Here is a 27,061-nt window from a genome sequence, read left to right as displayed (position 1 = left end):
GACGTCCTAGTCCTACCTCGACAGAACTGGGTCTCTGGACTATGATTGATTGATTGATTAATATTGGACAATATGCAACTGGAGAAATCCCAAGCATTTCGAATGATTTAAGATATGATCTTTTCAAAAATCTATGGAAACCTAACGAAAATTATAAATTTCCATTTGTGTTGGAAGGTAAAAGAAAACGGTTTTTTAAATTGCATTGCTTTCAAGAATTATTCTGGCTGTCTTTTTCTGATTTGAAAAATGAGCATTCTGTAAGTTTTGTGTACTTTATGCAAATCGACATCCATCATGTGGCTCAGTCGGAATATTTGTTATATCACCTTTAAATCGTTATAAATGAGCTTTAGATCAATGTCGCCTTCATCAAGCGACATCTTTTCATAAACAGGCTACAGAAAAATCAGAAATGTTTCTGAGTTTGATTAAGAAAAAAACTAATGTTTTAGAGTTATCAAATTCCGCTCTTTCCACAAAAAGAGAGCAAAATAGAAAATAGCTTAACACTATTATTGAAACTATTAAACTTTGTGGATGACAAAATTTTGCTTTGCGTAGACACCGGGATGACGGTGCATTAGATCTCAAATCTGATAACAATCAAGGGAATTTCAGAGCGGTATTAAAATACAGTACATTTAGTGGTAATGAAGTATTACAAAAATTTATGTGTGAAACTAAAACCTTAATATCCCAGTTTTGGACCTTCGTCAAAGTTGCATAGATCCGCCCATGGACTGAGATATTATTTGACTGTTATTTACGTGTTGCATTATATTATTAAACTGTTAAATAAAAGTAATAATGATTTTATAATTAACTCTGAAAAATCTCTTAAAAAACTCTTAAAAAAACTCTGTTTAATCAATTTTGAAATAATGGTTGGCGAGTTAGCTCAGTTAGTAGAAGTGCCATGTCTCATGCGGTTACGCAATAACCCGATTCAGATACTGTTTTTCCGAAACTCAAAGACTATCATACACTTTTCGCTTGTGTTGAGATAAAATTATGAACTTGTCATTTTTAATTCAATCACTTTTGTCGATAAAGAATGTATAGAGGCGATTTTTTCTTGTGCTGTTACGAACTTGGCATCCCAGCAAGGCAGCAAAAAAGGCAATCTTCTACACAGGCATGAACAGCAGTGCACAATAATGCAAGGAAATTATATTATTATTTTTCAGTTAAGAGTTATACAGAGAATATTTTTATTGAGGAAAACAATTACAACGAATGATTTTAAATGGTTTTTAAAGTATTTTTTATTTAGTATTAAACATTTGGTGTTTAAGCAAAATTATTTATAAAGCAAAAGATGATCATTTTTCTGGGAGCCGGAACTTGGAATCGGAGTCGGAACAATTTTCCTCCGACTCACACTCCGGGTAGAAATGAACAAAAAAATGTGATGAAAAAACGTGTGCGTGCGAGTGTGTGTGAGTGCGTGTGTATGCATCTAACACATACATTGCGGCTAAAAAATGCTTGAAAAATTAAATATATTTTGTATTTTGTGAAACGTTAAAAGGTGGTGGGGATTATGAGAGACAACATGGAAAAAGTGCTGGATAGGGATCAGAAACTGAGTGACCTGGACTCCAGAGCTGGTGTGTTTTGAAAATGAAGTTGTTTCATCATGTGTTTTTTCAAATGATTTTTTTATTCGTCTAAAGTTTTTTATTTCGTTCACTATGTGCCCAGTTCACAATTTATAAATGTAACTCGTTGTTCTTATTTGTGTTTGCTCATTCATCTGTATGGTTAATTTCAATAATTATTTTATTTTTAATCTTTTCAATAAGCCAATAACTGTTTGCTAAGCATCTGACTTCTCAGTTTGTTATTCTTTTTCCATATAATTTTTTTTTGAGGAGGGTAGATTGTTTTCAAACAAGTTCATTTTTCATTCATTCTACTAACTTTCTGTCAAATCTGTATTTTCAATTTTCTATAATTTTCAAATATTTTCTGTTTGTCTGTTGTCTTATTTTCTCATTTGTGAGTGATACCACATGTTTTTTTTTGCAATTTAATTTATTTTACATCTCAAATGCAAACATTTACCTCATTATTTCAAAATGATATTGGATGGAACGATTTTCATGCTTATCCATATTACATTTACAACCTGATGTAATCAGACTTCCGAGATAATTGAAGCTGTTGACTTGTTTCACATGTTTACCATTAAAGCAGATCGTGGCGGTTTTGCTTTTACTGATAACCATGCCCTCTGTTTTATTGATTTAATTTGCAAGTCTTTCCTTTCACTTTCAAAAACCAGTTTGGAAACAATTGTTTGCAATTTTTTAATTGAATCTGCTATAAGAGCTGTATCATCAGCATATCTTACACTGTGTGATACATTACGTTACATATAAATCTAGGAACGGAAATATACTGATTTGTGTCTGAAAATATAATTGTATAAACTATCAAATAAGAATTTTTTTAAACAATAATTATAAAAAATGATAATTTGAATTTAAATAGCCAGAGCAATTGGTTCACTCAAAAGAATTGTTTCAATAAATAGTTTGTGTAATTATGATGTAGAAAATTGAATAATTTTTTCGGAAAATTATGAATACAAATAACAGCAACCATAGTTAGATCTGAGCAAAATATGTTATTTCCCAGATGATTCTGTTATTCTTCATTTGTTTTACAGAATCATTACAAGTTGGTGCACGCCAGTTTGAACAGAACACTTACAGAGTGCGCAGAAAATATTGGTGGAAAAATATTAAGGTCAGAACTCTTTTAATTTATTTTATGTTTTGTGTTTGAAATTTTTAAGTGACATACTTGAAAATTGAATTTCTGAAATTTGAAATTTTTTAAATGTTCAAATTTTCGTGACTATTCTTCTACAAGACTTTTATTTTTTTTGACGTTTGAGTTTATTTTTTAAATTTTTTAAGTCTTCTATTAACAGTGCCCTTGGTTTGCAATGAAATATAATTTTTTAGCTTGCCTTTTATGTTTTTCATTTTATGCTTGACTTCTTAACTAATCATTTTTGTTGCTGTAATAAATATCAGAGGACTTAATGCCAATCCCTGACGCAGATCAACCCGGACATCAAGCCAGTTTCTTAGCAATTAATTTCTCTTCTAGCTTTTTGTATATACATATCACAGAATTTACTAACCACTCCAATAAAAACTAATAACTTACAGAATATTTTTTCAAGAATGCATATCCTTATCAAAAGAAACTAGTTCCGAAAAAAATTTTCTTTTTTCTAGTAAATTAGATTCAATTTTATAAAGCAAAAAATGAAAATTTTCTGGGAGCCGGAACGGGAGTCGGAGTCAGAACAAATTTCATCCAGCTCACACTCGGGGTAGAAGTTAACAAAAGAATGTGTGTGTGTGTATGCATTTAACATATATTGCGACTGAGAAATGCTGGGCAAACTCTTTTCTGCCTTGTCTATTTTGGGTGTTGGAGGTGGCCATCCGTTGAGCAGCACAGCGGCATGATATGTCTCCGAGGCGAGTTTCGCAGCACTGCAATGCAAGGCAGATGAAGCTGTCTTTAACGCTCTGCTGTCGGTATCTGTGGGCAGAACGGTTTGCACTGTCTGTACATATTTGCTGAATAATGTGTGTTTTATATTTCTGTCGGATCGTGGTTCTCTTGTGATGTGGTGGCAAGGGTGACTGGTATTATGGCATTGTAAAAGGAATTGAGATAATAGTAGGTCAGTATGCTGCTTTACTAATAGCATCTGGCATTCAGAGTGGAGATGTTGTTCCGATGCTATTCCGTGGCATCCGGTGATTACCCGTAAAGCAGCGTTTTGTGAGCGTGTGTGAGTTTGCCCAGAGCGTTAAGAAGAAAACTGGCCCAGCTCCGCTCTGGTCACTGCATCTCCCTCAACAGCTACAGATCGAAAATAGACAGTAGGGTCAGCAACATCTGTCCAATATGCCAATTACTTCCTGATGATGTTCCCCATCTGTTAGCTGCCCCAACTCATTTCACGATAATAGATCTCTGGCGTAACCCGGTGGCTGTGGCTAACTGGCTACGGCCTCGTCTGGATCCCTTCAATGATGTCTGACGCAGGGCAACAACAACAACAACTGAGAAATGCTTGAAAAATTGTATGTATTTTGTATTATGTAATAAAACGTTAAAAAGTGGTTGAGATTAGGAGAGACAACATGGAGAAAGTGCAGATGCTAATTTTTCATGTTAAAAATAAAATACTTAGTTTTTAAAAAAAGCATGAAATGTTTTTACGGATTTTGGGTGCATGGAGTAATGAAGGTTGGGAAATGTTGCTTTAAGTACGTCAACATAGGTTTCTTTTAATTCTCAAATGTATTAAAGCGTTTTTTCTTAGCTCTGAACTTTTCCTGAATTCGCCTAAAATTATATATTGCATCAATTGTTCCATCTTCTAGTAAAAAGCCAAACCGCATAGTAAAAAGCCAAACCGCATCTTGTCAATTGTTTCTTGGCCGCCAATCCTTCTATTAGCATTTTTATCGTGTTTCTTAACAGCTTGCTTGCTCTCTGGTTTCAACAGCTTCGTACTCTGTACATTCTACTTTCTAATTGAATTTCCTTGTCTTTACAAATAGTAACTATATCAAAATTTTGTCCAGTTTTCCGGAATTACTTTTTTCAAAACTGCCTTATTAAATGAGTCCACCATAAATTAGAATTTCCCCCAGACTGCTGCCTTTCACGTTCCTTTCACTACCTTTAAATAATCTGGAGCTTTACCTATCTTAATTTTTCCAGTGTTCTATTAACCTCCCCTTTCTTCGTAAGTCTTACCTTTATTCCATTCTTTTTCCTTATTTTCTGCAGTTCTTTCATATACCTTTCAAATTTTTTTACACATCTAAATTGAAATTTACTTATGTACAGTATTTGGTGTAGCCAAGGCCACTTCCAACTTTGGTTTTTATTACGTTTTTTAAAAACTTTGTTATTAAGTTTTCAGATTTTTTTTCATTTTTTATAAATTTATTTTTTCCTTTACTGCCTTTTCACTGTTTCTTTCCAACACCAAGTTTTATCTCTTTGTGTTGGTTTTTTCCACATCTGAAATTAATTCTGTTGTGAAAGGCAAGCAGTTTTTAATATAATTTTTTCTACTCTAATATCGTGTTGAGGGTTTTTTAACAGATTTTGTATATTTTCATGTTCCAAACTTCTTACTATCCTTCTTTTTCGTCCAGTAGTCTGTTTCATTTTCTAAGATATGAACCCTCTATGCTCATGTACCCGTTATTTTTTAGCATGGTCATTTAGATTCCCTCATTTTCAGGTATTTTTATTATCTCGTTTATTTGGTTCTAAAGTATATTTTTCTCTCCTGTTAGTGGTGTATATCTCCTTCCTATATTACGTTTATCATACCTTCGGCTGTCACTAGTCTCTATCACGACCAGACTTGTTAATTAAACCCACTTCTGCCTTAGATTAGTCGTTTTCTATTCAAAATATTGTGTGTGTTTTTTAAGTTTTTTGATAATTCTGAATTCTTAATTTCTTCATCTAACCTTAAGCAGGTGGCATATATCCTGCTCTTTTCTTCTGAGAACTTCATTAATCTCCGCATTTTTCCCGGATAAAAATCCTATCGTAGTCTGACATCGCCATATTTTGCTTTTGTGAGTTTCGCATCTCAACAGCCTGCACTACCACAGGTGTGAACAGGACAGATGCATTTTTGCCCTTCTCAATGGATCACAAACATTTTAACGTCATGGACTCTTTAAGGATTTAATGGATGACAACCTGAGTGACCTGGTGCCGCTTCCTACCCCTTTAGTTAAGGTCTCCATATTCTTTAAAGAATTTGATAATTTTTGTCGATATTTATTGTGTACTCTCATACCAAAAAACATGACTCAGGATGGGTTATCGTTATCCGGTAGATATTTCGGTTTTTGCTGATTTTATGATTTATTGGTAATTATATGATTTTATGGTTTATAAGATGTTCTGAGAAGAAATGAATAATGCTCACTTGGATGTGCTGTTTAATATGTTGTTGATAGATTTTGAATGGTGAAGTTGGTATGTGTTTGTAAATTGGATAAATTTCATAAACATCATATAACGTTATTCAAAAATTTATTTGAAGTATTTATCATGGCATGAATTGATCCTAATATTTTGTTTTCATTTCAGATGATAATAATTCTTGTCGTGGTTGTTCTTGTTATCTTAGCTATAATAATTGGCTAGTAATTTTAATCATTTGTTTCATTTATTATCGTTATTATGGAGGTCATTTTATATAGCCAATTAAACGCTCTTAGCAATTTATTGCAACTCTTAAAGAACAAAAATGCAAATTATGTTTTTAAACTGTCAAAACAATGACTCAAAAAAATGGAATATTGTCATTAAATTTTGACATAAAAATTTGCATTATACATGCGTTTTTGTGTGCCAGAAAATAAAACTTTTGTCTATGTAAAAATTGATGAAACACTGATAATAAGGCTAATTTGATAAGAAAAAGATACGTTATTTAAGTGAAGTGTCAACAATCCAAACGAAGTAATTGGTTACCTAAAATTTAATATCGGTTCCTCTGAGTGGATCATCAAAAACAATGGATGCAGAAATAATCTTTGTGTTTCGGACTTACCTCATCTTAATTTTTTACTTTTTGCAATTTATTTTTTACTCAGTTTTTTGATTTTCATTATATTCCACAAAGTAACAGTATGTCCCTAGCGACTAAAGTGCACTTTATGAATTACCTAAAAACACCTTAGTTTGCAATATTATCTACTGGGATGATAGATACACTATGAAGATATTTTAACTCGGGTTATTATTTAGTCCTGAAGGGACGGTACACGTTTAAACTAAAACAAGTTAGGTGTTCGCAACAATGCACCTTTGCTCGGGGATAGAGATGATGTTTGCTATGTACTTGTGCTGGCCAACCGTATCTGCATAAGCTGGTCGACTATTTTCACTCTTATATTTTACTAATTTTATATATCACGTGATAAGGTGAATAGCAAATTTTGACCGAAATACGCCTTTTTAAACGGAGTATAAATTAATTGAATTTAAGACCAATCGTCTACAAATAGCGGAGATCCAATCGTCCGAATTAATTTAGTAACAAACCGTCCTAGTGATCATTTGATAATATTATATATATTATTCGTTAGAGTTTATTAAAATAAGATTTAAAAAGGTTTTATATTTTTTTTCATTTGTTATTGTCATTTGTTAAATGGCACGCACATACATTTTGAATGCACGCAGGTGTGATAGTGTCCTCAACGAGGCAGTAGATGTCAGTGGTGCTACATTCACCATGATTGAATTTCTTCACTGAACATTCACCATCGTTGCCGTTAGACTTTATGTATGTGTCTGTGTGTGTCTCTGTGTGTGTGTGTGTATGTGTGTGTCTCTGTGTGGGTGTGTGTGTTTGTGTGTATGCTTGCTTGCCTGGGTCTATTAATGCTATGACATTTTGAAACTATTTTAAGGTGTATTTGGATGCGAATTTGTTCGCTTTTTCTGTAATCGATGCTTATTTGCTACGAGGTGTTTATTTTAAATATATATGTATTTATATTTATATATATATATATATATATATTCATAAAATACTGTATAGAATATTCAATCAATACTGTATAAAATATGGTCTTCCAATATACTATCATATATTTATTTATTTATGTGTGCCTTCATTGTTCAGTATGTAATTTATATTATTAACCAATCAATTTTGATAATGATGAGGTAGAAAATAATGTTTTGCTAAAATATTTTTAACTTTGTCTTGGTGACACTTTGTTGATTCTTTTCAGTGGCCAATAAAATCTGTTTAGCCTATCATTTGTGTAACTACGTGTTAAATTTCGGCAAATTTAAATATTTTGCACAATTTTAACTAAACTTGTTTGCTTGAAATACTTGAATACATTATTTTTAGAGAATTGTTTTGTAAATTTTTTCAAAATGTATTGCCTTTTGAAGTAATATCGAAGTAATATCAAACGACTACACATGCCCAAAAAATTTAATGTGTAATTTTTCATTTTCTGTTTTTAGAAATATTGGACTTTACTATAAAACGAAATAATTTACGCTACTTTTTTAAAGTACGCATTCGTTTATAATCCAAATTGCTTTTCCAACGTCGTAACATCTGCATATCCTTATTGCCTTTCGTTACGCGACCTGTTTGAAAGTTACACTGACGTAATAACAGCTTGTCTACTTAAATTTACAGTCGATGCGGTAAAATGAAGGATATATTTAAATTAAATCTTCAGAATTTCTTTCAAATACCATTGTAAGGTTCTTTAATAAATTGTATAATCAGATGCAACTCGACTCGTACACTAAAGAAAAAAATTAAAATGCTACTTAAATTCTAAGTTCCTCTATTTTTTAGTTACCAGCTAAAAAGTTAAAATCACAAAATCTTATAAAATCACATGAAAGTTGGCGCATTCAATCAATCCATAGCCTATCATGTTCTTTATTAATCTTTATGCCTTCCATTTATTGTAATTAATGCATGTTAGCCTATCGATATTTATATTTTACGTTCTTGATCGTGATATAATAATGCTGATTATGTATAAACTTTATTTCAATTGTCCACATTGTGAAATGAAAATACTATCGAAGATTAAAAAACTGGCACGATTTATCAGCGAATAAGTACTATCGATTTGTTTTTAATTTTGTAAATATTAGAAAGAGAGAGTTGTGACGAAAAGAAAATGAAATAAAAAGAATTTCGTCGTCGCAAAATATTTTGCAAATTTGAAACAGTTTATTGTTTTGTATTTGAAATTCGATCGGTATTTATTTCAATCTTTCAAGTCGTCTTTTAAGTAATTTATCCAAGATTTATTTGCTCATTCGGTCCTCTCAAATTTCCTGACAGTATTTATAGATCTCTTGAAGTATAACGGGTACTCGGGTTCTTATTAATTCAGTTAACTCCTCCGTTTTCTCCTACTTTTTATTTCATTCTGTCCATCAATCTTTGATCAGTTTATCTTTGATGAGTACGTTTCCATTACAAATTCACCGAATAGTGAATTTAGCCGAAGGCCGAAGTGCTGAGTAGTTGATCCAATATTCGGCCAAAGCCAAGAGACCCCAAAATAAAAATTTATTTGTAGAATGAAAAACTGTGGGCGATTTATCCAACACTTGTTTTATCGAGATGTCATTCAATTTCTTGTGGAATTTTATATGTTTTAACAGTTATGATGTTCAAAATAAATTTCCCGCCAGCAATAGTTAATAATTATTGTTTGTCGAGATTGGTATACATGTAATTTTGTTACGATTTTTGTTTGTATAATTATAATTTCGTTGAGAATCTATGAGAAATTTTCTATTTTTTCCGTTTTCTATTACGATGTTTTGTTTGTTCGAGGGTTACCCATTTAAACAGGAGCTTTGCTTTTTCGGGTATCCTTTTCATGTTTTTTTTCATGAATAAACCTGTTGAAAAAATTGTTCTCGAAACAAAAAAAATGATGGCTAAAACAGAAGTTGCACTATTTGGGAATTCGCTCTATAAAAATGGCCAAAGCCGATACCTAAATTTGGCTGAATATTCGGCCAGGCCGAATTATCGGTCATTTCTAGTTTCAATCTTAGTCCATCTTTGACGTGTTCGTTTCTTTCCTTTATGTTGTTTTACTAAGGGATAAGCCTTACTTGTTTTGTTTCGCTCGTTAGCGCATCTAGTTTTTCGCGTTTCGTTGTTTTTTGTCTGCTCTCGCACTTTTTTTATCCTGTGACCACGAAATTCTTTTTGTTTTATTTTCTCTTTGTCACAACTCTCTCTCTCTCCTCTCTCTCTCTCTCTCTTTCCTTCTCTCTTTGTTGTCTATACTTTCTTTTTTAAATCTTTATAATTATATTGCGTGACACACGGCACAGATCATGTGCCACATTCTCACCACTTGGAAGAGCTCAGCATTGTGTGATAAATTTTATCCATTTCTGTTCTATTAATAGAAAATTTATAATGTTCATCGTTTTCCATTCCCATGAGATTTAAAATAAACCTAAATTTGGCTATTTCTTCTACTTTTTCAACAAGTGAAATTTTTACACATTTTAATTTAATTTTTCGAATCATGACTTATATTTTACAAACTTTTTATACAAAATATTTTTTGTTTTTTAAGATATAATTAAACCAATTATAATCCAAGGTTGTTTTCTACGTGTAGCCAACTTTTTTGTTGATTAACAACATCGTACAAAAGCTTTTTTATAAACATATGCCAAATTAATGCCTCGACAGTATCAAAACAATTTAACCTAGTTAAAATTTAAAAAACAAATTTACAATTTACAAATATTACTATGACAATAATTTATTGAAGGAATAATTGTCAGAGCTTAACAGGGGAGCAATTACTTTATAAGAGGTAAAGATTGGAGAATGGTCAGAGAGGGAAGAACATATGACAACAGATTCATGAGTGGAAAAGTTGTTGGTAAAAATATTAAAAATTAAAAATAAAGTAGAACTAGTAACGCGAGTTGGAATAGAAATTATTGGAAACAAATTGAAAGAATGCATTACGTTAACATATTGTACGCCGATGTCACTGCAATCATTCTTAAACAATTCAACATTAAAATCATTTAAAATATAAACACGTTTGCTTTACTTAGAAACTTTTGAAAATGAAGAGTTTAAATCATTTAGAAAACGTATGTTTCATTACATTATTTTAGGACAAAAACCAGCTTTGTGGGTGGTTAAAGAAGCCTCTGTTTTGGTGCCTGTGATCTTTTATATTCAACGTTGTTGCACTCTCAATTCATTTTTTTATGTAACGACGTGCTCCGAAATTGTATCGTTTCTAAAACGTTTCATTTAAGTCACAGGTAAAACTCGATCAACAAAAGTTATTTCTGTCATTTAGTGTGCTTAACTTTTCACTAGTGTCAAACTTTGATCAAAATTAATATCTGTAAATCGTCTTCCAAACTAAATTTTTAATCGAAAACTTTAAACCATATAGCCATGTTTCTAACCGTCCGACCATTAAGATCGTTATTTCCGTGGACATCACATCTTTTTGTTGCATTTCCAGTGGCATATCCTGAATATTATGGTGGGAGATGATTTTTAGAGTTGATGACTTTTGTTCGTTTCCTCTTCAATATTTAATTATTACATTTAAATGTTAATATTTAAACAGAAGTTATAATAAGTGTTATTTTACCACAAATTTATTTTTGCATTTTTCATTCGCCGTCTGAATGCCTCCTGTTACTTCCTACTAGATTTGTCATTGGTCGCTGTTTAATTTGAAGAAAACTATATTATGGTATAAAAATATGTTTAACATAAAAAAATTTCCTTCCCTCATGGTTTGGTTGAGGGTGCATTCCGGCATTTCTTATCATCAGATATATCACGATGTTTGATTATACTAGAATTCATGTTATTTTATGTATATCATTTTTATATACTTCAAAGGTCTTGAACATCATTAAATATTTGGTTTTGTACGTCATGTAGGTACATGCAAAAGATGTTCAATCAATCAAATTTTAAGAGATTCAACTGGGCTCAACCCAGAATTCGCAGAACAAACAATTATTCATCAGCTCGCGCACCCCAAGGTCATTGATTATAAATGTTTCTACCAAAAATAATAAAAAATGCTGAGCTCTGCACACTACATTTTATATTAATAAATTTTCCATTAAACCATTTCAGACCTCAAATCTTCACAAACGTAAACATTATTTTAAAATTTATTCTAATAAATACTTTCTTCTAAATCACACTACTGTAGTTGGAATAAACAATAATTGATGAAAGAATTTGAATAAAACGTGATGTGTACTCTTGGCCGACCCTGCCCTAATAACAAAATAATAATCATTAGTGTTATTATTGTTATTTTGCCATGATTCATACCATGATTCTCATGGGATTCCCATGAGAATTGGTAAAACCTAATTTTGGGAATGGGAATTTTAATGAATAGGGATTCACTGTTCGGGAATCGGAAAAACAACATATACATGCCCAAAAGATTTATTCTCTAAAATGATATATAAAGAAACGTCATTATTGTCGTTTACACTATAAATATAAGCAGAAATCGATCTGCTTTCATCACATCTTCATATTTAATCATCAATGGACCCATGGTGTATACTAAGGGGAGGCCTATTTGCAAACATACAACACATTTATAATGGTTGAAGCAGAGATATGCAAAGAAACTCAATTATTCCACCATTTTCGGTACTGTCGATTTTATTTTTTTAAATTTATACAAATAAAAGTAATTAATTACCACATTGAATAACAATTTAAAAAAATTAAAATTTTAACATTTTAAATAAAAGCAATATCCCGAAATTAATAAATAAACGATCACAACTTTTGACTCAAACGATAAAAAATCACCCTCCAATTCCGCTCATAGAACACTCATTGAGAAAATATTATTAAGAAATATCACTACATTTTCATGTTTGATTAGTTTCTGGTTCTGTTTTTCAATATTTCGTATAGTATTTTATCAAAATGTAAACTATTCATAAGTTTGTACAATTTAAATCACGCTTGCTTCTGTCCGTTTTAAAAGTTTGATCACAATGCTTTATGTGATCAGTTTCAACCCTTCTAGTCGAATTTAGCTGTTGTGATTTTGTTTGCACTCCAGAAATGTTTTTAGCCATAGATATTACTAAAATAAATTGACAAATTCAAGTTGTAATAGAAAACAAAAATCCCCTCTTTTACTCAATACTATACTTTCTATTGCAAACCTTGGCTAGTGCCAAACAGTCTAAAAAAGACCTGGAGACAAACGATTCAACAAGACTTGAAAACGCCAAATCTCAATAAACTAGGCGCAACCAACCGCATAATTTGACGTCGAAAACTGCCGACAAAGAAGCAACATCCTACCTAGGAACCGAGAAAACAAACGGACGCTAAACGAAGACTGAACAATTCCTGCCAACATTCAGCAAACCGCCACGGAAAACAGAAGAGTCATAAAAACAAAGAGTATTTCATAGAATTGAAAAATTAATTTAAATGTCTGTTCACACACACACGCGAGCATACGCACGCACACACACTTACATGTATATATACATATGTTATACAGCTATTAAAAAATATCACCGCATTTTCCCCAATGTTGAGTTTGTAACTAAGTTTTGCAATTTTTCTAACAATTATTTTATCAATATTATTCAATGTATTCAAATTAATAATAAAATTTCTAATTATTTTAGACAGCATTTTTCATCTTCACATTTACATAAAAGCTTTTTTCGGTAACCTTTACTATCATCAGTGTAATAGAGTAATGTAATGCGGAAAATGCGGTGATATTTCTTAATAACTGTATATACGACAGTCTGAACCCAAAATACATATGTTATACATATATATATATATATATATGTATATATATAACACATATAAATACAAGATAACCATTATTATGGAGCTGTTTATTTAAAGTATGGGATATAAATTAAATGATGGCGATGATGCGCAAAGAAACTGAATGGATCCTCTTGATAAGAAGTTGCGAAAACCTAAAAACCTCTGACCAACAGTTGTTTGCAAGAATATATTTGTGATTTAGACATTCACTTTAGACATCAGTTATAATATGATAACATGTTGTTTAATTATAGGAAAAAACTATATAACTACAACCACAATGATCAACAGTTGAATGAATAGAAATACATATCCATTTTTACATAAAAATAATGACTAAAATTGAAAATGCTTTTTGAAAAAATCTTATCTAAAACTTTAATAAACGAATAAATAAAAAAAAACCAATACATTAGTGTAATTGATATATTCACAAGTCCACATTCTGTACACCATCATAAGAAAGCACAAGAAAAGTTATAAAAAATCTAAACACATAAAAATTATATATTATTAATTACAAAATTACATACACTTCTGATGGCTTGAATAATGATAACACCAAATCAATTACAATAATCAGTAACAAATGATAACTTAAAAAGAAAAACACCAATTTTTAATAGTTTTTTTGGAAATACAGTAATTAGTTATCAGGTTGTCATAATTTCATCAGCTTGTGTTTTATCATCAACAATGCCTACACCAGCATTATTTAACGTTCCAGACACCGACAGTGCAACATTCTCAACATCTTCCGGGAGAACCGACGTGTTACCTGCTGATAAATGGTTACTGTCATCATTAATTTCACTTTTTGTTGTCAACTGAGATTGCATTACGACGTAAAGTTCTTTTCCATCTATAGAAACTTGTGATGATTGTAACTGTTGTTGCAGCTGTTGCTGTATTTGCTGTTGTTGACGCAAATTATTACGATCCTGAGTTAGCGACGCCGTGTACATGGCTGTCCCGCCAGCGAACGCATCTCCCAAAACAACTTCGTCATGTTTCTGACGTAAATGTCTTTTGAGGTCGTGAGTGAAAAAATAAGTTTTATTACACCCTGAATGGGGACATGAATTTGGTTTATTGTTACTTGTCCAAGATCTTCTTGACTCTTTCCTACCTCGAGCTTGCTGCCGAGTTTGCGATTTTCCGACTTGTTGCTGTTGTTGCATCTGTTGCTGCAGCTGCTGTTGTTGCTGCAGCAATTGTTCTTGTTGCATAAGATCTGATAAATTGAATGCATGTGGTTGACCATTGGATTGATTTGTAGTAGAATAGAGCGAACTGACTAAGAACTGGTTTCCGGATAACGCAAGTGTTGCCTGCTGTTGACCGGACGAGGATGATTCCATCAATGAATTTGTCTGAAAAAGATTTTTTTAGCAATAAATAAAAATCACAGTAAAAATTCAAAACATTTTCAAAGCTCTCGTTGTCATTATTGGTAAAAAATTGTAATGATAATTTTAAACAGAAAAATAATCATCAAAAGAATAATCTAAGAAAAAGCTTTGATGCAAGTAAGTGGTAGATAATTGTTGGATTGTTTTGACGAGATACTGAACAAAAAAGACATTGAACAAAAGATATTAGAAGTTATAGATGTTCCCAAGTATTTTGTGCTAAAAACTTTTTTAATAGTGAAGTTGCCAATTATTAATGAGAAATTGATTGATGACAATCTCAGGTCCAAAGAGAATGCAACAAGATTCGTTAGTATTGATAAAAAGATCTCTAACGTTAATCCAATCAAATACTTTTTCTAATTCAAGTTTAAGTAAACTGATGTGCCAATATTGTTACTAGCCAGAAAAATAGTGGCGTTGTCAGCAACGGGTATACATTTTAGAATAGAAAAAGAGCTTTGCCGGGTTCAGTTTAGTACCGACAAAGTCATTCTAATTAATAATTTGAACGATGCCTGGCAGTAAGTAATGGCGAGTTATGACGAGAGCTAAACAATATAGCCAATCTGAAAAACCACGGAAATGTAAAAAACAGCAGTAATTGGGGCGAATGGAGCAGTTGTTTGTAGTTCAGGCAGTGCGGTAATTCAGTAATAACGTCGTCGTGATTACTGTTTTCCGCTGCCACGGCTCTTTCAACTCATCGTCGCAGCAACTGAAGTCCTTGTGCTTATCATTTTCGTCAACTCGTCAGTCTACACATCCGTCATCGTCGTCGTGGCGATATCATTCTGTGGCCACGACTCTGTCAACTATATATAAGTTTTGCACAATCGTTATCGTCGTGGTTTGACATTAACATTAATATGTTATTAAAATGAATTACTGCTGTATATTGAATGATATTGTATTTTGTTATGTAATGATTACTTGATCTTATAAATGAACGTATATATATATAATTATTGCGATTAGTTAATGGCCGTTTCATTCGATTTATTCAATTGTTTCAACTGGCTACTGACATATATTCCTGTTTCTTTGGTTAACAAACTGAACCCGGCAAAGCTCTTTTTGGTAATAAACACATTCTGTTCAGCAAGCTGGTCTTCGATTAACAAAACTTTTGACATTTTGTGAATTAGTTCTCACAAGCTTATAAGATCATTAATGTAAATACTAAAAAATAGAGTACCAAGAATTTAACTTAAGGAAACTCCCATGGGTAGAGTTCATGAAGTAGAACAGATATTGTTAACTGGGGTGTATTGCTAATGATAAGCGAGAAAACTTTTATACCAATTTAGAGCCTAATCACTTCTCCCATAGTGCTTGACTTTGTTGTGGTTTATGAAATTGAAAGCTTAAGATAGTAGGTCAGTTTAGATAAGTTTAGATAGGTTTGTTCTCATTAATAAAGACTATTTGTTGGTCTAGGTTAAGACAAGGCAAGTTCAGTAAACGTCTAGATGAACCTGCCCAAAAGCCAAGTTGGAGGTTCGACATAAGAAACAGTTTAATCTGGAATAGACAAATTTTTCAAGTAATTTAGATAAAGTAGAGATAAAAATAGAGATTAGTAGTTGTTAATGTCCATTTGACAGCCTTTTTTGAAGAGTAGAATTACTTTGAAAGTTTTCAGAGCAGAAGAAAATATACCAAACTTCAGAGAAAGGTTAACAAGATAGTAAGAGAAGTGTTTGAATGAAAATTTTTTTCAGGATAAAAAAGGAGATTATCGTGGCCATTGGAGTGAGAGAATGACATTATTGTTGTTATTATTGATGTTATTTACATTGAAATACATTCTAAAGAATCAAAATTAGAAAGTAAGCTGAGCAATGAGATTATATACTGTTACATCATTTAATGACTGACAATTTTGTACCTAGATATCATAACTTATACTGTCAATTTGATATTTGACTATACATTCAGAATAATATCAATGCGATAAAGCTTTAGACAAACACACATCACAACACAGAGCGCAGAAATCTCAAATTCACTATGACATAACGAATCTAAACTGCAGTCTTGCCTATTAGCAGATCAGTTAAGACAAAAAAACCAACTAGTCAAAAACAAAAGGAACTAACCAAATGATTTTCAATGCCACCACCTGGTGATATCTTCATTGTTTGTTGCTGATTAGCCTGATGATGAGCAAGCCATGTGGGTGATGGTGACGTAGAAGATGAAGAAGCAGACGAGGCAGTGGCTAAAAGACCACTATAAACAGGAGGTGCATTTGATATGATGTCATTATTAGCCGAAGACATCCATAATTTAGAATCAACATTGTCGTCATCATCATCATTTGATGTCTGTCCAGAATTCTCAAGAAGATTATTGTTGTTGTTGTTGTTGTTAAGCACATCAGTTGCATTTCCACTTGAACCACCTTGTTTCAAATGAAGGATCAGTGCTTCTGCCTGGTCATTTTGTCGTAACTGCTGCTGTTTGACAAGGTGGTGCGAAGCATTCACGTTCAAACTATTAGCTGCACCACTCAAAGCTTGTAAAAGACTAGCATTTTTCTTACTATCTATACTTGGATCATCATCTGCTTGCGACTGAAAATTAAACATTATTTAATTTATTTATGAAAAACAAATCCAATTATGCCCAATTACAACTATAAAGCATAAGCATAGAGAGACCTGGTTGAGTTGATTGCCTTGATGTCTATGGAAGAGTGCCTGTGCTGCTTGCGCCACTTGTTGCTGTCCCTCTTCATCAACAACACAGTGCTGTTGAAGCTGATCTAATATTAAACCAGACACAAGCGCTTTGTTGCTCAAAAGGCCTAAACCTGTTTGATCCGCCATATTGATCGCAAAACGTTGTTGCAGCGCTGCACTGGCCACAGCAACCGATTGTTCCAATGCCTGAGTATCATATTGAATTTGTTCTAACGTTGTTGCAATGGACTGATCATCTCTTTCGTTTTGCTGCTGTTGCACAGCTAAGTAGTTGTTCCTCAGTTGCTGCTGAAGTGCTGCAACATTATTTACAGTGACTAGGGTTTGATCTGGAGTTTGTTGCAAAAATTGCTGTTGCCTCATGGCAGCCAACGCAGCTGCCATAACCTTCTCTTTTTCTTTTTCTAAATTTATTTGTTGTTGTTGCTGCTGTTGTTGACTTGGTAAAATTTTGTTAAAAGGAATGCTCCAATTAGTTGAGTTGTCGTTTTGTGACATGTCGGCCAAGTTACTGGCGTTTTCCAAATCTGATTGGCTCTGAAAAAAGATGTCATAAATTTTTATATAACTATGTTTAAAAAGATAAATTAAAAAATTAAAATCCAGAAAATACAAACCAAAGTGTCTCCATCACATATAATGACACCATCCATGTCATTATTATTGTTGACTTGGTCTTGCTGAGAAGCTGATGTCAAAAATTGAGTCATATTTTGTAGATCACTGAGATCCAGCTTTTGTTTTTTGGCGGCCATCAACGCTAAAGCATTCTCATTTAAACCTGAATTTTTTAATTTTTTTTTAATTTTTTATTATATTTTTTGATTTATGAAAACCTATTTACTCTTGGTTAATTTTTTCAAATGGTGTGCAAACATTTTGTGTTTCTGTTATAGATTTGTGTTAATTTTATCCTTCTGTCAATCAACTGATTATGTTTGCTACATGCTTGAAATGGTAAAATTTTGTTAAAAAGAATTCCCCAATTATTTGAGTTGTGATTTTGTGAAATGTCAACCGGCTTGGTTAGCTGATATTTTTGGAAACATTAAAAAAGAACTAGCAACAATTTTGCTTACTCCCCCAGCCAAATTAATAAATCATTTTACAGTGCTAATAATAATCCTCAAAAATATTGTTTTAATTAAATGCCATAGTGAAGAAAAACTTGATAAGTGATATACTTTCACTAAAACTAAATCCTCGCTCTCCTGTTTCTACAATAACAAGATACATAAATTATTAAACAAATTCATTTAATTCCTTTACGCTATTAATAAAAGTATGTGAATAGATTAAAATTTGTAATATTATCAACAACAGAACTGATAAATCAGTCCAAGACAGCAGGAAAAATCAACTTCTTTTTGATTACTTAACTGGACACAACGCATGAATTGTATTATTTTATTTTATTATTATTAAAATATAAATAAATTTAACAGTTTGATAACTGTTTTTAACACTTCTGAACAAATATGTCAACTAACACTTTGAAATGTTGTTGATGGTTATAAAAATAGCATCATAAAACTAGTTATATAGAAGTGATTTTTATTTTCACGTTTCCACTTTAGTAATTTATAATTCTTATCTGCATCAAGATAAGTTTTTTATTTTGTTGAACATTTCAAAAAGCATCACTGTCAGTTTTGGCAGTGCTTCCAAACATTTGGATGTGTCTCTTTTTACAATAACAAATAATGGTCAGGGCTACAAATTCCACAGTGAATTTGATGTTGAAATGCTATAAAATGTGAAAACCTCGCACCAAATTAAACATTCTCGAATGATATAAAACATAATAATCTCATGCCGAGTTTGACATTTGCAGATGATATAAAGCATGAAAACCACATGCCAAATTTGACATTGAGAAGCTAAAAGGCGTAAGAACAGGATATCAAAAAGGACAACATCCTTCTTATATGACATAAAAAGTGATAATCGCACAACAAATTTAATGCTGAAAAACATGAAATCTATACAAAAAAGTCCACATTCCTATAATATAAAGCGTGGCAAACGTTGAGTTTCATGCCCAATGCAGTTAATTATGCATGATGCTTAGCTGTAAAAAATGTTAATTTAATGTTTAAAAGTAAAAAATAACTTTTAGGGTAAGAATTAGGGTAGTTATTCTTAGTGAGTCTTAGTATTTATATACATTTCCATCATAAGTCGAACAAGATATTCTGGAATGAGTTGTCAACGTAGACTCCACCTGATTGCTTCAAGGAGAACTCGATCAAATGCTTTTTCAAGGTCTACAAAAATGTGTGATAGTTGTTGATGCTTTGCAAGGTACTTCTCTTGCAGTTGCCTAAGGATGTGAATTGCATCAATTGTTGATTTCCCGGCTAGGAAACCAAATTGATAATTTACGATTGTGATGCACGACGTTAATCATCTCTCAATAATATTCTTGACAATTTTTAGGGAGTGTTCTAAAAGACGTATACCCCGATATGATGAAAAATTCAATGGATCACCTTTTCCTTTGTATAGCGGGACTGTCATGCTATAGTTCCATTCAGTCGACATTGAGCAATTTCTCCACACCTCACAGCAAAGTTGTAGTAACGTTTGGATACCTGCAGTACCAGATGCTTTGATAATGTCATTTGTGAGTCCAGAGGGCCCTGCTGCCTTTCCACCTTCATAGCTTTCAGAGCTTCTGTAAGCTCCTCTACAGTGATGTCTAGAATCGGACCTTCGATGGGCAGAGTGTCAAAGTTGACATTGATGGGATTTGTTTCATTTATCAGACGGTTGAAGTATTCTCTCCACTGTAGCTTGATCTCATCTTGTTGAAAAATCATCTCATGAGGCACCAACTATGTCTTGTTGAGTACGCTTTGCTTGTTTTGCTATACGATACAGAGATTTCATTTGTTCACCTTTGCTTTTAGTGACCCACTCTCTGCACTGATCTGTCCGAGCCAATGCGACTTGATGTTTTGCATAGTTGTACTTCTCATGACTTGATGTCTTGCATAGTTGTTCTTCTCACGGAAAATTTTATGGTCATCAACAGACTTTGATTTTTGCATGCAGCTTTCTTTTCAGCTAATGCATTTTGTACAATGTCATTCCACCACCAAGTGTCCCAATTCATGCTGGCATTTTGTACCAGTTTTCTCACAAACTGTAGTTGCAGCGTTTATCAAAACGGTTTTGTATGTAATCCAATCTGTACTGGCTTGCGATTGGTGGTCTAACTGTGTTGCGACAATCTGTTGAAATTTTTCTTGATAAATAATGCTTTTCAGCTTCCACGTTTTGATTCTCTGAGGCATTTGTTTAGACTTATGTTTTGACCTTGACAACCAGGTCTGCCACAAGAAGTCTATGTTGGGTGACACATGATTCGCCAGGTATAACTTTGACATTTTTTGAACATCCTTCGGTGTTGTTGCTTAACAGCGAAGAAATCAATTTGCATGGCTGATGGTCCACTTTTGTTTGTTATGAGATGTTTCAACCTCTTTCTAAAATATGTGTTCAGTAAACAAAACCCGTGACTTTCAGCAAACTCAAGGATGTGGTTGCCATCTTCATTCCGTTTTTCATAGCTAAAACCACCATGTACGTTGTCATGAATGTTATGTTATAAGGTGCAAGAAAAGTGTAAAAATGTAAGTAAAAACCATCAAGAGTCCTATCTCATTACTATTTCATGCTCACGATGTAGAACTATATTGATTATGTGGGTTGCACTCACAACAGCTGACACTCCTACTGTATGCCATACGGTACAAAGTAGATCTCAATATCAAATTTTTAACACAACCTGATAAAACAGGTTTTACCATGTATTTAATTTCAATGAAGCTGATTAATTTTAATAATATTCATCATAAACTTGCACTCATTTTTTGCTTAGAAAATGATATTTTAAAAAACATAACAAAATTACATTACATTATATTGTAGGATATTATCTGGAAATATCCATACACACACAAGGAGCAAACAAAAAATGTTTAAATATGTTTAAAGATTTTATCATTTATAAATGAAAATAATGAAAAGATTTACAAATACATGTCTAAAGTGAATAAAACTTATTTTGGTATGTTTTAAAAATGACAAATAGATAAAATGATATATAATTGAGCATGTTAGTACTATCGGTGTGGTCACCAAAGCATTTCAAAATAATTCTGGGCAATTGTTTATGCCCAGGGTATCTTCCGAAGTTACATCTGTTACAAATTAAAACACTAGCAAACACATGAAGCATAGTAATTGTAATAACCTGGTATTTGTTGTGATATCGAGGGTAGATTAGAATGCTGGTTTTTAAGTAACTCAGAGTCGAAAAACTCACTGCCGACTACTGCAGCCATTGCATGATTGCCATGTATGAAAGTTTCATTGAATGAAACCAGAAATACTTCTACTTCGTCGATAGTGATCCCCAGCAATCCTTCAACTTTTAATCGATCTTTGAATTTGAATTCCGAACAACACAAACTAGTGATACTTTCAACAACAAGTGATCGCACTCTATCATTATCCATTTTCATTGCTTTCATGATTTTCAAAGTTTTAGCAATAAAATAAAAAAGTGTACCTTGTACCAACAGAAGAGTTTTAAATGTTAAATAAGTTAAGAAGAAAACAACATAAATATACTAAATAAATTTATTTTGTTTTAAACTATAAAATTTAGAATAGATGATAAATAAATAAATAGTAAATAAATTTGGTAATGTGCAGAAAGTGAAAACTTAAAAAACATAAAAAAAGAGGCCTAACAACAATCGCAAAAAGTCGAATGGTAGACCACGTATTTAATATTTTAACTTTAAATAATTTATTTATTTTTTTTTAATTCACTCGTTTTTTAAGTTTAACTTTTAAATTAAAATATTAGAAGTCCGAATAAAAATAAAATAACAAATAAAAATAAATATAAAGATATGTTATATTGAAAGATGTGAGCGATAACACGTTTAAAACTTAGAAAGTTCAAAAATATTCATTTCTCGACAAAAACGGAACGATCGCTAGTCAGTAGATAGGAACTATGATTTTTGATTAGATTCTATTTTCACTTAATAAACAGAAAGAAAACAAACTTTCTGTCTCAGCAGCTTGTGTCGAGAATATGAAAACGATAAATGTCAAAAGCGCACAACATTCAAAAATTTTTCTTTTTTTCAAAAATTTTTTCATTTTTTAATTTTTCTCAAACTATCAATTAATTTTATTGCTGATTATTTTTTTCATATGTTAAATTTATAGCAACAGTTAAAATTTTGAATTTAAAAATTGCAAATGGATTCGTTTTATTCAATAAGTATGAGTACTACACATTGAATTATATAATTCCATGGTACTACAAGATATGTGTAGAACAAAACAATCAATCAATCTTCGTTTTGCGTCCAGAGACCCGGTTTCCCGAGGTATGACGTTGTTCTCTTTGCCATCAACTTTTTGCTCCAAATTAGACGATCGGTTGTATCCATTTCATTTAAATTTAGAGCTATATATAGAGAATATATATATATATATATATATATATATATACATATATTTATATATGATGGTAAAAGACCATAATTAATGCAGTAATTTTTGAAATCTACCGAATTTCTAGCCTTGGATAGGTTTTTATAATATTTCTCAATATTTTTAACCATATTCTTATCGTCATTATTATTTTATTAAAGTTAAAATAATAAACAGTTTTCCAAATCTATTTCGAGTGTATAGGATCCATTTAGATTTTTCAATCATCTGTTGCAGTTTATATAAAAAATTTGTATAACCTAGTACTTGTTGCAGGTCCCTTTATTAAATAATTCCCTATATAAACTGCTACTATATAGTGGTTCAGTAGATCTCTGTGTGAGAACCACTGGATCAATTTTGACTAATAATGGATTTAAAATCCCAATCTTCCAAGTCTGACATTGAACTCCTGCGTTGTAGAAGCTGTTACAGTTTTTTCGTCCAGCTTATTCCAATGTTCAATAACTCTTGAACTGAAAAATCTTGTTTGATTGGTTTGAATAGTTTCCTCTGATGCCCACTTTTTGTCTTCTCTGAGTTAACCAATTAGTTAACCAGTCAAGTAAGTTTTCTTCTATTGCTGCCTCTTTTAGTTTTATGCGTAATCGCTTATGTGGCACTTTATCAAATGCCTTGGCCAAGTCCAAATATACTACGTCTACGGTTTTATCCTTATCCAAGTTGGCGTAAACCTTTTCAAAAAACTCTAGCATATTTTTTTACAAAACCGTGTTGACTTATATCAATTATATTATTATTTGATAAGTGTTCTATGATTCAGCTTTTGATTATTTTCTCTAGTACTTTACATACAATGCTTGTTACGCTGACTGGTCTGTTATTGTACGGTTCACTTCGATCTCCTTTTTTGTATGTACGATGCATCCTTCCAGTTCCTATCAAAAACTCCTTTGTTTCGCTGAGTAACAAACATTCTTTTGTTTGATTGTTAATAACAAATCCACTTTATCATTATAACAATCATAGTAGTTCTGAACAATATATATTACATTGTAGGCACTCAAATAAACTCACATGCTTGCATGGTTATGTGCGTAGGAATTAAAACAAACGCTCATGCAATTATATTTGCACGTATTTTAACATGTAATTTGTCAAGTAGGCATTAAAATAAACTTACATGCATTTTTTGCAAGTATTTCACTATGAAATTTAACGGCATTAAAATAAACACATAGTTAATGATTGTTACGGCCTTGTAATATAAATACAATATGGTCTCCAATATGGCCTCCTTCCAGATATATATATATATATATATATATATATATATATATATATATATATATATATATATATATATATATATATATAATGAAAGGAGACCATAATTGATGAAATATTTGATATCTAATTTAATCTAATTATATGGTAGATAGCATATAAATAATTTGGGTTGAGACTGTCGTAGATACATTAGTCAAAAAATATCACTGCATTTTCAGTTTTGAAAATTTTTGAAACTGGTTCAATTTTTCAATATTTCGTACTGTATTTTTATCATTGTTTTTTAACTTACTTATGTAGAAAACAAAGTTTAACTATTCTTTTATTCATTTTTATCTTATACATGAAAAGTTTTTTTCGTTTAATCCTTTACCATTTTCAACATGGATATGGATTTATATATCCATGATTTTCAATGGAATATGTTATCAAAGATTGGTTGTATTTATGTAGCTTTACGTTCCTACTTTATTTGCTCCAAAAAATCACTTTGCATTAATCAATTGTTTCTCTTTATTTGTAGTTTCTTTTTCAGTAACAAATTTACTGTTACAGAATGTCTAAAAAAGAAGGAAAGTGAAATTTTGACCACGTTACCAAAATATTGGCCCCCTTATCAAAATGTTGGTCCCCCTCGATGAACATTGAAAAATTTTCAGAACAAATTTATGAAAAAAATTTGTGAAAATCTCACCCGGTCTTTTTCTTGAAACCTCCTACCCCTTCTGGCCCTCCAGACGTCAACTAATTTTGGAAAAAATTATTTGGAAATCACCCCCAGTCATTGACTTTTTCTTCAAAATTTCCCGGTTGTGAACTATTTTTTTGAAATTTGTAAATCCCCTCCAGGTCGCCAAATATTTAAATATTTTTGAAAATGTTGGTTCCTTCCGCTTCAAAGATGTCCAGATCTATCAGTGCCTGCATCAATTACTTTGAATGCGAGACGTCATTGCTACACTGGCTTCCAGTGAAGCGTATAAGGGTAGAGATACGATTGGGTAAATGTTAATTAGGATAATCATCTGAACCTCAACTGTGTTAGCGATAAATTTCTAAATTATTATTATCTTATGAGTGGTCAGCGGCGCTTTTAAACGTTTAACAAATTCACAGCGCACGCTTATTGCATGCGTAGAAATTAACGCATTGTAAAATGTACGTAGTGTAGTTAAGTATTTCAAAAATTTAAATAGGTATTTGTATTTTATGTAAATACTTGAATAATATTTTTAAAATATTTAAATACTTGAACAGTATAAGTTTTATATACATTTAATATACATATATATTCTTACTCAAGTCATTAATTAAATAGCAGTATTTAGATAGTATTTAGTTACTTTAAAATTGTAATTAGTAATTAACAAGTTGAATTAATTTGATAAAAATTCGCTTCATAAATCATTTATTTTCATTTGTGCTGTCTATGCAAACTGCTCTAACTCTCTTCAATCCACTTAATTTTCTACTTTTCAGTTCATTTTGGCTGATTTTAGTAAAAACAAAGAACAGTGTATCAATGATAGATTCCAATTGTTTAATGGAACCATATATATAGATTACAGAATCAATTTTAGAATATAATGAAAAAATTTTTTCTTCGAACTATTAACACATCCCGGCTCCGGCCTCTCAAAAATTCCGATTCTGATAAAAAATCTTGTTTCTATTTCATTACCCTTTTTCGACTTGACACTTTTATTTAAGTTTTTGTTTTCTGGATTGTAACATTGGGCAAAATTTGTTTAAATAATTTTCTTGGGAACATGAATTAGAGGATATAAATGTTCCACCTGAACAACACAATAAAATAAAATGCTAAAGAAACAGAAAATAAATTTACATCATAATAATCAATGATCAAATCGCGATTTTAAAAACGCGCTTTTTTTCAAGTTGTTTTTCATATTGTTGCGCTTTCCAAAAGACAGACGTTCAACAAATGCCTCTAATGGATCCAAAGCGAAAACTGAAGATTCTGAAGATCTGAGTTATCAAGTCGAATAATCGGTTAACATTTTTGGAAAAGAATTTTGCGACTGCACTTAGCTTGTTTTCCTAAATAATTTTTGATTCTACTATGTATTAATTATTAACTTTTACAAACAGCTTAAATTAAAGATAAAAATTTCTTAGCAACATTTTCGCTAGGGGTATTGTTATTGATTTAGTTTATTATTTTTGTTTTTCGGTGTAATGTTTGAAGGCTGTCTCGAGAAAATTCTCCACCATTTGAATTTGGTTTAAATTTTACCCTTTATCGCTTTCTAACATTCAACGGAGGGTTTCTTGCCTATCACACTATTCACTTGGCAGATAAATGCTCTTGTCTGTATAGGTCGCATCGAGAATACTTCCAAACGATACTTTACTGCACTTTGCTATTTACGACCTCCGACTGAAATTCGTTTCATATTTAATGATGGTTGCAACATAAAGGTTTTGTAATAATAAAATTATATAACATTAAATCTTCGTAATATAAACTTAAAAACGCTTAGCGCGCAATAAAATCATCAACAACCGGCTTTCCAACACGTTGTAGGAAATGAAACGTTAATTCAATGTCGTCATAAAAGAAAGTTAAGTTTTGAAAATTATTGCAAGCCAAATACTTGAAAAAATTAATTCAGTTTTTAGTTCATAAATTTAAAATTTCATTTGGTTTTGTTTTATTTTTTTAAAATTATTTATAAAATTATTTTCGTTTTTTCAGTTTTTGTTTACGA

The 27,061-nt window shown here is 31.5% G+C and overlaps 3 protein-coding genes across 3 annotated transcripts in view; 1 reads left to right on the top strand and 2 right to left on the bottom strand.

Annotated features, from left to right (window-relative positions):
• Positions 1 to 6,225, top strand: part of HELRODRAFT_71353 (hypothetical protein) — a gene marked incomplete at both ends in the record, with an annotated part of 9,069 nt that extends 2,844 nt beyond the window's left edge. Inside the window, 3 exons of the mRNA XM_009012140.1 lie at positions 1,535 to 1,613; positions 2,678 to 2,757; positions 6,169 to 6,225. Of these exons, the coding sequence (XP_009010388.1) occupies positions 1,535 to 1,613; positions 2,678 to 2,757; positions 6,169 to 6,225 (216 nt within the window). The remainder of the gene's footprint in view (positions 1 to 1,534; positions 1,614 to 2,677; positions 2,758 to 6,168) is intronic.
• A 7,863-nt stretch (positions 6,226 to 14,088) lies between these two features.
• On the bottom strand, positions 14,089 to 15,983 carry HELRODRAFT_166989 (hypothetical protein; the record flags this gene model as incomplete). Its single annotated transcript, XM_009012139.1, has 2 exons — positions 14,089 to 14,808; positions 15,876 to 15,983. 2 exons carry the CDS (start codon positions 15,981 to 15,983, stop codon positions 14,089 to 14,091), a joined length of 828 nt encoding a protein of 275 aa, XP_009010387.1.
• Positions 15,984 to 16,426: 443 nt separating this feature from the next.
• Positions 16,427 to 22,081, bottom strand: HELRODRAFT_166988 (hypothetical protein; the record flags this gene model as incomplete). Its single annotated transcript, XM_009012138.1, has 5 exons — positions 16,427 to 16,513; positions 16,950 to 17,426; positions 17,514 to 18,092; positions 18,173 to 18,336; positions 21,817 to 22,081. The coding sequence occupies 5 exons, from the start codon at positions 22,079 to 22,081 to the stop codon at positions 16,427 to 16,429; spliced, it is 1,572 nt and encodes a 523-aa protein (XP_009010386.1).
• Between the last annotated feature and the right edge of the window lie 4,980 nt (positions 22,082 to 27,061).

Source organism: Helobdella robusta, assembly GCF_000326865.2.
Source record: "Helobdella robusta unplaced genomic scaffold HELROscaffold_10, whole genome shotgun sequence".
In the NCBI taxonomy this organism is placed as follows: Eukaryota; Metazoa; Annelida; class Clitellata; order Rhynchobdellida; family Glossiphoniidae; genus Helobdella; species Helobdella robusta.
Note: the sequence above shows the minus strand (reverse complement) of the source record. Positions and strands in the feature narration are given on the sequence as shown.